This window comes from Panulirus ornatus, chromosome 19 (genome assembly GCF_036320965.1).
Source record: "Panulirus ornatus isolate Po-2019 chromosome 19, ASM3632096v1, whole genome shotgun sequence".
NCBI classification, from domain to species: domain Eukaryota; kingdom Metazoa; phylum Arthropoda; class Malacostraca; order Decapoda; family Palinuridae; genus Panulirus; species Panulirus ornatus.
In genome coordinates, this window is record NC_092242.1 from 55,996,397 (window position 1) to 56,009,014 (window position 12,618).

General features: G+C 42.8%; 1 protein-coding gene across 1 annotated transcript in view; it reads right to left on the reverse strand.

Annotated features, from left to right (window-relative positions):
* LOC139755520 (uncharacterized) overlaps positions 1-12,618 on the reverse strand; it is a 135,742-nt gene that overhangs the window by 7,336 nt on the left and 115,788 nt on the right. Inside the window, exons 82-93 of the mRNA XM_071673908.1 lie at positions 12,211-12,267; positions 11,027-11,141; positions 9,933-10,138; positions 8,546-8,726; positions 8,133-8,257; positions 7,794-7,982; positions 6,263-6,485; positions 3,861-4,010; positions 2,775-2,881; positions 1,892-2,107; positions 1,441-1,620; positions 382-477 (exon numbers count right to left, since the gene is read on the reverse strand). Coding sequence (XP_071530009.1) covers positions 12,231-12,267 — 37 coding nt within the window. The 3' untranslated portion in view covers positions 382-477; positions 1,441-1,620; positions 1,892-2,107; ... (7 more) ...; positions 11,027-11,141; positions 12,211-12,230. The remainder of the gene's footprint in view (positions 1-381; positions 478-1,440; positions 1,621-1,891; positions 2,108-2,774; positions 2,882-3,860; positions 4,011-6,262; positions 6,486-7,793; positions 7,983-8,132; positions 8,258-8,545; positions 8,727-9,932; positions 10,139-11,026; positions 11,142-12,210; positions 12,268-12,618) is intronic.

Consider the following 12,618-nt stretch of genomic DNA (forward strand, 5'->3'; position numbering starts at 1 on the left):
ACTTTCATATATATATATATATATATATATATATATATATATATATATATATATATATATGTATATATATATATATATATATATATATATATATATATATATATATATATATATCAAAGAACCTATGACGTAACAGGCAGGATATGATGCAACAGGCATGATACAACAGGCATAATACAGCAGATATAATACAACAGGTATGATACAGCAGATATGATGCAATAAGCATGTTGCTATGATCCAAGAGGCATGACGCAACAGGGATGATGCAGGGGGGTCATGATACACAACCACCAAGAGTGAGCAGTACCTTCCCCCCTTGTGGCAGACTCATGATACACCCCAGTGTGTGTGTGATGACACCATAGAGAGGTAACTTACACGTGTGTCCCTGGAGCAGGTGTAGGTGGTACAGAGGTCATCCGACACCCACGTCTCTCCCACAGTCTTGACCTGGTCCTCCACCACGCAGGCAACCTGAGGCAGAACACCATCACCATGAGTCATACGTGTCGTGATGGCAGGAGGAGACAGTAACTCAAAGAGGTTGACCTTAACATCTACCACACTGTCCTCGAACGTTCACTTAGTGTCAGACCTTTTAGTAAGGTCTAAATGAGAGGTTCTGAACCTCTATGAGGAGTTGTGATGTACAAGATACTTACGGTCGTCCCCGGGCAGAGGGAAGGTATAATACTACCATCGTGTGCCCCTGCAGAAGGCAGTAGGTGATACACTACATTACACTAAAACTCAATACTGCTTTTTTTATGCAATAAAACATCTCACTTTCTTTTCTATGCTTCATGATGAAAGGTCTTATCACACCATTCATTAATTGACTCAAAAATATATATATATTTTCGATGGATTTTGACATAGAAGCTTTTTATTTTCACGTGGCTTCCTTAACCTTCGACGTTTTTTTTTTTTATCCACTCACACTTGCCTGGGTCAACCCTTGTCTGATGTCACCACAGTATTCATAATCTTTCCATGGCTTCTTTCTTTAAGTCTATCTGCATTGAAGTCTATCTGCAATGAAGTCTGTCTGTAGCGTATAACTTAATTTTACCTAATATTCTGCTGAACATCTCCGTCTGTACTCTGTTTCATCGCTGTGTCTGTTTGACACCAGCATTACAACACCTACTCCCAAATCTTTCATCTGCTGCTCTTTTGTTTACGTGACTCGGCCTACAACAATACACACAGACACAGACACACAGACAGACACACACCCACAAACACACACACACACACGTCTATCACGAACATAACAGTTGTAACGATCATTTCAACATGGCTTGATTCTAAAATGTTCCTTCGTGAGGTTTTCCCCATATTCAAGACATCTATGGATTTCCAAACACGTTCCGCCAGCGTGCTGGCACAACCATCCATACCGTTATGACCAGAGCAGACCACAATGTTCCCTACCTGGACACAGTTGCCACAGCACTGCTGCGGGTAGAGAGGTGATGGCTCGTACTCCCAGCCCGCAGGACAAGTCTCGTCACACGAGAAGATCTTCTCCACTTTCTCGACCCTGCCTTCTGATGTCTTGACGCACTCCACACTACGACAACCATTGATAGGGTCATCATAGGTTTCCCCGACCTGAAAGAATGTTTGTTTTCCACATGAAATTACCCATGAATTATGAAAACTATAGACACTATATATATATATATATATATATATATATATATATATATATATATATATATATCATTATACAATGAAGATAGATAGCCAGAACGTATGAGACAAACCCTTGTATAGCAGCATCGAGGTGTAAACCATCACAAAACTGACCCACCATGGTTTAAACGTGGACCATCCCTCCCTCCCTCACTTGTGCCCTCACCAACCAGCGTGGAGTACTGACCTTGATCACCTCGTAGTCGTCGATGCAAGCAGTTCTAACGATCTTGGGGCAGCACTCACTCGGGGACTCCACACTCTCCAGCTGGTACTCCCCTCGGTCAAGGTGCGAGTCGAGGGTCGGGCAGCTCTGCTCTGTGCACTGGTGGCGGGGTTTACCCTCACTTTGTTGTGAACACTTACACTTGAGGCACTGGCCATCCTCCCAGCTCGTGCCCACCTGGACACAGAAAGTAACACTGTCATCCCCAAGTGTACGGATGGTCTGTCTACGTATGTACTGTGCACCTGATTATCGCTAATACAGATGAAAACCTCTCGAGAATGATGGTCAAACCTTTAATGTAAATACGAGCAAACAAATACATGTATATCAATCATTTCTGAAAGTTGAAAGCAAATAAAACTAAGATATAAACGAAGATATATTACTCATTGTATTTACTGAACCAGTATCGTCTGATTCATGGTGACCAAAGTACGTATAGCAGAGACCACATGAGACACGCCTGCTGTCCTACATATGTATAGCAGAGACCACATGAGACACGCCTGCTGTCCTACATATGTATAGCAGAGACCACATGAGACACACCTGCTGTCCTACATATGTATAGCAGGGACCACATGAGACACACCTACTGTCCTACATATGTATAGCAGGGACCACATGAGACACACCTGCTGTCCTACATATGTATAGCAGGGACCACATGAGACACACCTACTGTCCTACATATGTATAGCAGGGACCACATGAGACACACCTACTGTCCTACATATGTATAGCAGGGACCACATGAGACACACCTACTGTCCTACATATGTATAGCAGGGACAACATGCCAGGGTATGATGATACAGCTGGCAACACAACACAACTTTACCTTGTACAGTTTTTTCACCGGAGGATCATCGTCACCCACTTCCTTCTCGTAGCCCCAGAAATCGGTAGTGTACTGATGATCATAGATACAAGCATCTGGTGGCAGTTCTGAAACATGGAACGGCAAATATGTACGAGACATTGAATCTTAACCTTCCCTTAATGTAATTCCTGAGAGGGGAAGATAAAATCATCATGCTTTGTGGAGTAAATTTTTTCTTGACTGAATTTTCTAAGGGTGACATTAGTAACATGTCTTAAGCAAACCTTTCACAAATACTGATTTTGAAATCAAATGATTTTCTGACCAATTTTTCTCTTCAGATGAAGATCGAGCCAAATCCAGTCCATATATCTGTTTACATGATCATGGAGGCGTGATATTGAGTTAAGGAAACGTAATCTGGCTACCTAATATAGAGACCTCATATGGAGCCCTAATATGGGACTCTGGACCCAATAAGGACCCCTAACACGAGGGCATAATATGAAGCCCTAAAATGGAGCCCCTATTCTTCAGTTCCGATATGCCAAGTCCAGCTCCATTCTTATCAAACTTTAGGAAAATGTCTCAGCTCTTTGGTCAGTGTCATAGACTTAAACTTTGATCTCGACATCTATAAATCTGTCTTCGCATATTTCAGACTTTACCTAATGTAAACAGAGAGAAAATGTTAAAAAACAAAGACCAACAATTACGAGGCGTGTTCAGAACTCACATCTGACCTCAAGTTTTGCACTGGGAGTGGAGGAAGCTCAGGTCTTGGACGTTCAAGCCTAGGTACGTGCGAGCCATCCCCGCATACTGTAGGATGTCCGGGCGAGGCTTGCAAGACCGAGTCCACGCGAGATGATACAGTGTAAGGGCCAAGTGAGCCGTGTATACCCGGAGCAAAAGGCTGCCTACGCGTAACTCATTCCGTCTCATGAATCTAGGCAATGCATCCTGATATCTGATCTATAAGTACAATGACGCAAATCGTGATGCTCACTTGGAAACTCTCTGGCAGATCGAATACCCCAGACACTACACACGTCAACATGATCATGGTCATCGAAGGATTGGAAACACAAGGAGGAAACGTACCACACTCGAGCTTCGGGCAGCACTCGCCATCCTTCAGGTCCTCCTCCTTCAGGACGTGGAACTCAGGACAGGTGACCTCGGGACACTCTCCACTACACTGTGTGATGTACCTGGCGCAGCATCCGGAGTCGTCCAGGGTCCACTCCTCACCTGGGGCACACATCTATCATCAGACATCATACAACACCTAAACACTACAGCTAATATACTCTCCCAAAACAGGGATCAGTTAACAAGTACAATTTTCCTACTAATATCATGTACAAAGATGTAATCAAAATGTACAATTCAACTTTGATATGTTAAATCATTACATTTTGCTACTAATACCATAGACAAAGATGTAATCAAAATGTACAATTCAACTTTGATATGCTAAATCATTACATTTTCAAGCGATCAATCTTCCCATGGAATGTCTGACAGGTTGATGAGAACAGCAACTGAACATAAGCAAGGTACATGTGAACTGTTCACGAGTTGTGGCCTGATCATATCACATTAGCTGGTCAATACAGAGCAGTCTGATAACATACGTCACTAGCACTTGACCAGTTGGCAAAGAAGTAAATAAAAGCTGATATCATAAAGTGTGTCATGAGTTACTGGCACATATATACATTTATTTATACCTTGTCCTGAAATAAAAGGTTAAACTGATTTAGGACGAACAATATTTGTGTTAACTTCAACTCCCAAATCCAAGGCTGGAATAGCAGACAAGGACAACACCCTCAGGAGATCTTACGAGAGGTAAGGACCCCTAACCATGGTCCCTGGTGGAGGGTGTGTGTTCGTAAAGAGGACAGAGTAGGTGAGTTTGACATTTTAAGGGTAATCAGTCATTTGTACAGCAGCGGGAGGGAGTTCTGCACTGGTGGGGCCCCATCTTGTATTTTACTACCGTGTATATTGTTAACCTGTGTACTGTGTACCTTGACAGTTATAGCCATTATGTAGCTAATTCCGTCCATCCACAACTCTGATAATACATATTTCTTTATGTCTTTTCCAACAAGATCGTCGTATCGGCGAGACTTTACCAAAATAATGCTGGTGGGCCAATACACAGACCTCGCTGCACGCTGTTTGATATTATGTTCTCATTCACGTCACGCTCAGTAATCACCTGTCCTGGAGACATTAACATGAACCATATATAAGGTTTTCTTTGAAGGTGTGTCTGTGGCTGATACCTGTATGTGTCTTACATCTACTGGCTGTACACCAAACAGCCCTAGCTTTCTTGTGGAGTTCTCTTATATAATTTGGCATATAACATGATAATCTTTATAGAATTAAGCAATCAATATCTTCATTGCTGTGAGACTTTAAAGTTCCAAACATTCTCCTTTATCCCTAGTTTTGTTGTCATACGAACATCATGATGCACACTCCTCTTGCCTCCAGCCAGTCGGTTAACGTTCTTCAGCGGCATATGGTTGTCAGTCATATCTTCCAGCCCCTTCACTTGGCTTGTGTGGTGCTTCTCTGATACAGCCTTAGTGCCTCTGTGTGATGCTCTCTGTCTGTCTCATACGTATCCACTTACCTGGTTAGTGACCATACACAGAGGTGTTCAGTTTTGTTTTCCATGTATACGTCAAACATTTTCACGAGCAGTGTGTCTCTTGTTGAGAAGCTATCGTATTCCTAGGCCTCGTCTAACTATGCTCTTGGTTCTCTGGTTCTCATTCCAGATCACTCGTCCATCTTCAAATGTCGTCTTCGATCTAAACTGTTGGATGAATGACTCGCTCCAATTCCTATTTTGTTTAAATTCCATTAGACTCCCTTCTGCTCTGTTCTGGATGGTATCCCAATCATTTATACATTTCTTATTGATCATCTTGTGATCCTGTGTCGCGTTGCTCACTCTTGCCCTCATCAGGAAAGTACCGCCGCACCATTATTGTAACTTGAGAGAGGTGAGGTCCTCGAGGGTGACCTCTGCCCTAGTCCCGTCACGTCTCTTGATTCACTTTCATACCCTACCCAGCAGCGGATGGTCTATCATATTCTGGCTCTCTATCATTACTTAGTCCTGACGATGTAATTATACGAAAGCACTTGACACTTCGATATATATATATATATATATATATATATATATATATATATATATATATATATATATATATATATATATATGCCATTGATTTCTTATTAAGAGAATTCTGACTCAAACGATAACTCCTGATATCTTCATCTTCGCAAGATAAACACAACTTCATACAAGTGGCAAAGAAAAAACTTACACGTCTTTGTGGCCATGTGATTGGTCAGGAACCACTGATGACTATATTATAGTGAACAGCTTCATCTTAGAATTTCTGTAACTTGTTCTCGTTTCTTTTCTCGGTGTGTGTGTGTGTGTGTGTGTGTGTGTGTCTATACCTTACCTGGTTTGAGATCTTTGTCGTCAGGGATGGTAAGTTCCGGGCAGTCATCTGGGTCCAGACACACACAGGCGTACTCAGGGCACACGCCTGGCGCCTCGATCAACTTCTGCCGGTGTCCGAAACCACATTCGTCCTTCGGCTCCACTGGCTTGGGACAATCCTTCACAGGCTTGACCTTACACTTCTTCCTTGGCCCACAACAATCATCCCAGGTACCAGCGACCTGCGTAGAGCCAGGGATATTATAACTGGAGGTTTCTGACGACAGTTCTACCAGCAACACCAGTGCGACATAGAAGTCTACCAGCAACACCAGTGTTACACAGAAATCTACCAGAAACACCAGTGTTACATACAAGTCTACCAGCAACACCAGTGTTACACGTGAGTCTACCAGCAGCGCTGACCAGTGTTACACATGAGTCTACCAGCAACATAATATTGAGGTTCGTTTATTATTACCAGACAAACTTGCTTCTAGTGATCATCTACGAAGACAGACCATGGCAAATGCAAGTTGACCCTACTACCTGTACATCCTAAGGACTTCCTCACTGGACTCATTAAATACCCTAAGATGATATCTGCTAACACGAACGATCCGTAAGTAAGCCGGAGCAACCATGAGTAGATTATCTCCATCTGCTGACGAGCCACTCCTCTCCACTGGCTCACTCCAGCTCCCGTCATCAGACAACTAATTATGTATACTTAAAAAATGACCATCAGATCTGTAAAGGTAATTCCAGATCCACTTGGAGAATAGCTGACCCTTTTATAAATAGAGGGAACGTATGAAAATCCCTCACTGTGTACTCTTAGATGACAGGAGATGCCAGTGCACACCTTGGCAAGTATGTTAATGATCTTTACTTTCTTATACAGTACTTGAGAGATGAAGACCTTACCAGCCGACACAGTATGTTAAGGGAATCACTTCCTCGCTCGGTGCCAAAAGAGGCTTAGGAAAAATCAAAGTTTATTAAGACCGCTACTGTACAGATGGCCTAACTACAGATATGTAACTCTCCTTGACCAGCGAATGAATATCTCTGTATTCCTTGATCTCTCAAAAACATTAACATCATTCATCACAACATTACTCATGCGTAAATACTCCACTGCTCACGGGCCAGCGGTGAGGAGGTTTGGCTGCTGCTTTAAAAACGGAACAGAGTTTGTCGTTTCGTAACAATTCTTCAGGTACCATGAAGTACCGCAAGGTCTTACGCCAGAACCGTTCCTCCTCCTAGTCTATTCACATGTTATCGTCAATACCAATCAACGCCAGACCAGTTAATTTACTGGTGAATAAAATACTTATGCCTCCGTCTCTAAGTCTTGCACACCTCACTACAAATGTCAGTAACCAGGACACGCTACTCTTGGTCTGTCGTAAACAGGCTGTCAAAGAACCTGACATGAAACTAACACTAAGACATGAAACTAACACTAAATTAAGACATGAAACTAACACTAAATTAATCCTAGTCATATCAATGTTTCGGGAGTGTAGAGCAACATCACTAACCTCAGTTACTATATATCCCTCATCACAGATGGGTTCCTCAGGACAGGTCTTGGTGCTGCAGATGTTACCCTGCTCAGTACACTCACAGGTCGTGCAGTTGTCTGTCTGCCAGACGTAACCCACACGGTGCCCCTCGTCATCACAAGTCTTGCAGTAGCTTACGTTCACACACTTCCCTTGATCCAGGACCTGATAATGTATGAAGAACGCTACATACATAGGAAGTCTCAATTCATGCGAGGGGCATTTAACTCAGTATGATCCTCCAAATTCACTTCAGTAATGTTCCGTACATACACTAGTGTCCTCACGTAGGTATAGAACACAAGAGAGACTAACCTTGCCATCAGGGCAGGAGCAGCCATCAACAGACGACATTGGACAAGCGTCGGGATTTTCCTCAAACTCCTCATAGTTATCACAGGTCCGAACACAACCTGGGGTACACGTGTGGTATTCCTGACCTGAAACGACACACAGTCGATCAGTACAGACTCCTACCCTTACTGTGATCAGAGGATGATATCAACAACCAGTCCCGTACATCAGATGGTAGGCATCCTAACACACGGTAGAATCAGTCATGCCTTAGTGTAGCGGAATTTTTTAAGACTGGAGATGCAACGGTTTGTAGACCTAGTTTGATCATTATACATTATTGATATTACATATATTCCACACACACACACACACACACACACACACACACACACACACACACAATGAGCAGTTGAGCGTCCTAGCAGACCAACCTCCAGGACAAGACTTCGGACAAAGGTGGTCGGAACGCCAGTCTAAACAGATGTCCAGATCAGCACAGCGTCTGGCGTAGGCCTCCAGACTGCGGCACGCTACCTCCTGGGGCTCATGGCTGCCACAGGCGTCCATCTGACACGATGACTTGTAGAAGGCTGGATCCTCCACAGGATGACACTGTTACAAGAAACGAATTCAACCAACTGTGAGAAAAGTACGTGACCGCATGACTGGCTGCTGCCTGGCTTAAATGAAACTTATCATACCGTAACCTACCGAAGGTAAGTTCCATTCACTCACTCTCTAGTTCACCACTTTCTTGATATCCACTGCATCTTCTCTTGCTTAATTTTTATCGTGTCTTGTCACAGCTTCCTCGATAACTACAGATTTAGATAGGATTTCCCAGTCGGGCAAAGTTAAGCTAGTTTGATTCTGTCTAAAACCCAATTATTGCATGAACATAGTTTCTCATCGTTCAACTGAGATTTCTACAATTCCTCTTCAGTTCCACTCATCAACACAGAAAGCATCTAGCTTTCCTTGGCAACACCAGTGGCATGCCTGGTCAGACACCAAAGTTTCCTTTCATCTGAGTGGCTGATCCAATTATGCTGTGAAAGGACTCATTCGTCCTCATAAAAGAACCTCACAACTGGTACAGCTCTGGCCCTTATACACACATGAAGTTTATATCAGTCGAACTTGTCAACTTCTACGCTGACTTCAAACCTTGACCCACTTTTCCTATGTTACATTCTTGGTTCTCATTTCCTACAGATATTACAACACATCTGTCTTTACTCCTGAGACCTGGTAGCCAGCTTATAGCTGGCATTACGCTCGGCCATGAAATGATACGTGGCAGGACAATGCGTCAAACGTTTAGCTAGTGACGCCTAGTGAGAGGCCCGTCCGTTGTCACGTGTGTTGCTCTCCATACACTAGTGATGTCGGGAACTCCACCTTGTCATGTTTTTTGTCTCATGTTAACGATCCGCCACTTCTCAAAAATATGCTTTTCCGCCTCTTATATAAGGCTTTTTTTTTTTTTCTTCATTTCTTCCCCTGTTTCCTTTTTCACATGCTTCTTTTACGGTCTGGCTTCCATAAGGACTTTCATCATAAATATTGCCTTTTTAGTTACACCTCTCGTGAAAAACATCAAACTAATCCTGTCATATACTTACAATCTACCTTAAGTCTTGATTTGGTTAATGACATTAAACACTACTCAGGAAAACAAAGGGTGAAAACCTGCAAGAGTATTAGATTTTCTTTTAGTTATAATTCCCCGAAAGATTATACCAGACCAACTCATTCTAGAATATCATCTCATGCGAGAATTACGGCAGGGAGGAAGACAAAGTGTGTACCACCCACCTTGCCAAATATGTCTTCATTCATGATCTCAAGACAAGGATCTTCATCAGGAGGAAGAGGGATGCAGAACTGGGCGTCTTTGTCCAAGACACCGCAGGTACGTGGCTCGCCCTCCAGCAACCAGCTGCGACCAAACGTGTCCACAGACTCGACCAGACCCAAGGTCTTCGCCACCAGGTCGTCCTCCTCGTTGTGGTTACAGTTACCTGCAGACATAACACGTTCGTGATCAAGTGTTCGTCATGTGGTTCTGCATGAGTAATGCATGACCATCACTGGGAGACTCGTTCAATCATTCAAGTGTATTCCAACAGCCTAACATTTGAACCAACACACACACACACACACACACACACACACACACACACACACACACTGGGAAAGACTGAAGGTTTTAAATTTTTTCCATCTTGGAAGAGAGAAGAGTGATGTAGTGATCTGTTCACGACCTCTTAAGTTTTTCAAACAAATCTACGATGTGGAGAGTGACCCGGTCTTCGCCATACGTACATATGGACATAACATATTATCAAGGATAAATCTTGGTAAAATTGATGTAAAGTGATACTGTTATATTACAATGGTGGATGAATGATATAGAATGACTGACTACAAGATTAATGCTAATGACTAAGAAAAAGTTAAGAGGTCGTATGATAACACAGACTGTTCAAGAGATGGGTCTCCACAAGTATAAAACGTATAAAACTCCCTCTCTGTGAGGCACAAAAAGCAGATGGCATTCATGAATTTAAGAAGTTATATGACACTAGAAAATGCTCAAGGGATGGGGCCCCTTGGCTGTTATACTCCCTCCCCGTACAGTACAACCAAGTTGTTACAAATACGTAATCACACACACACACACACACACACACACACACACACACACATGTAAACAAACTCTAAACATCTTCATCAGCAGAGGTAAACATAACACCGTGACACGTTCTCACACAAGAAGCTTCACATCATGTTACATGCAGCCAGTTTTGGGACTGGAGTAAAGACACAACAGCACACCATGACGGTAGAGTGACTGGGGTAAGCAGGTGCACCTGCGTGTCAGGAGAATGAGCAGTGACGACACTCACCACACAAGCCTTCAGTCTTGTTGAAGTACAGATGGGACGGTAGCCGGACGGAGAAGCCGTAGTTTTCCAGGAAGAACACCACCTCCAGTTTGATGTCCGGGATGGCCGCCATAACCTGGACGTGAATTGTTCATAATTAACAAAAAAATGAGGTTCGTGTAATCATTATTAACATAGAAAATGAAGTTCGTGAAATCATAATAAGAAAAACTCCCGTGGAGGATACAGAAGAGGGTCAGTGTTGAAGCTGTACTGTACTGTAGATCATAATCCCTAAAGTTTGTTGTTGCCAGACGTATGACACCTGTGATGTTGCCAGCCGTATGTTACACTGTTCCTCGTTATGCTTGTCAATGCACGTTCCACGTATCCTCGCACGACACACCAGAAGTAATTGAATTACTGAATAATTTTGTTCCTACTGATATCTTGCGATACTGGAGGCAATTCTCAATCACACAATAAAGAGAATTTTTATAAAAATAATAAGGATTTTCATCAAGCAGCTGACCCCTACATAAGATTGGAAAACGAGAAGTTGGAAATAGAAGATTTAAAGTTAAATCTCAACGTTTCATGTTCAGAGTGATCAGAAGAGAGGGAAAATAAGTGAATGTTTCACTGTTGTGATCCGAGAACTTTTCCATCATGCGTCTTCATTATGACCTCACACCACAATTTCCCACAGCTTCATTCTGCTGTCTATCCTCCTCATTTCGGACTATACCTAGCAAGTCGTCCACTTCTGATGCTGTTATTCCATCTTTATCCTGACCTACACACACGTGGGCCACAAGTCTTTGAATTCATCTACACTCTCAGTTCTTCAACACCCATGGTAATCTTTCCCATCTCTCACACTTGTCGAAAACTCAAGACGACTCATGATTTGCATTCACTTTTAAGAACCTCTTCCTGTGTCCAAACAGCCTCCCATTCCGTCCATCTCTACTTTTGATTCTGTAGTTACCAAAGCATCGCTTGCATACAGGAATTACAGCAAATACCTCTCTGTTTCTCCATGACTGAATATAATACCACAATCGCCTCTCGTCTCTCTCTCTCTCTCTCTCTCTCTCTCTCTCTCTCTCTCTCTCTCTCTCTCTCTCTCTCTCTCTCTCTCTCTCTCTCTTAGCTAGCTTAGCACTCCACATATAAAGCATTAGATACCCAAGCTTCCTTACCTGTGAGGGATCTGGTTGTTCTACAAACAACCATGTACATGTAGTGATGTAAGAAGCCTAACACATAACCACAAACAACATGTACATGGTAGTGATGTAAGAAGCCTAACACATAACCACAAACAACATGTACATGGTAGTGATGGAGGAAGTCCAACACATAACCACAAACAACCATGTACATGTAGTGATGTAAGAAGCCTAACACATAACCACAAACAACATGTACATGGTAGTGATGGAGGAAGCCTAACACATAACCACAAACAACCATGTACATGTAGTGATGTAAGAAGCCTAACACATAACCACAAACAACCATGTACATGGTAGTGATGGAGGAAGCCTAACACATAACCACAAACAACCATGTACATGGTAGTGATGGAGGAAGCCTAACACATAACC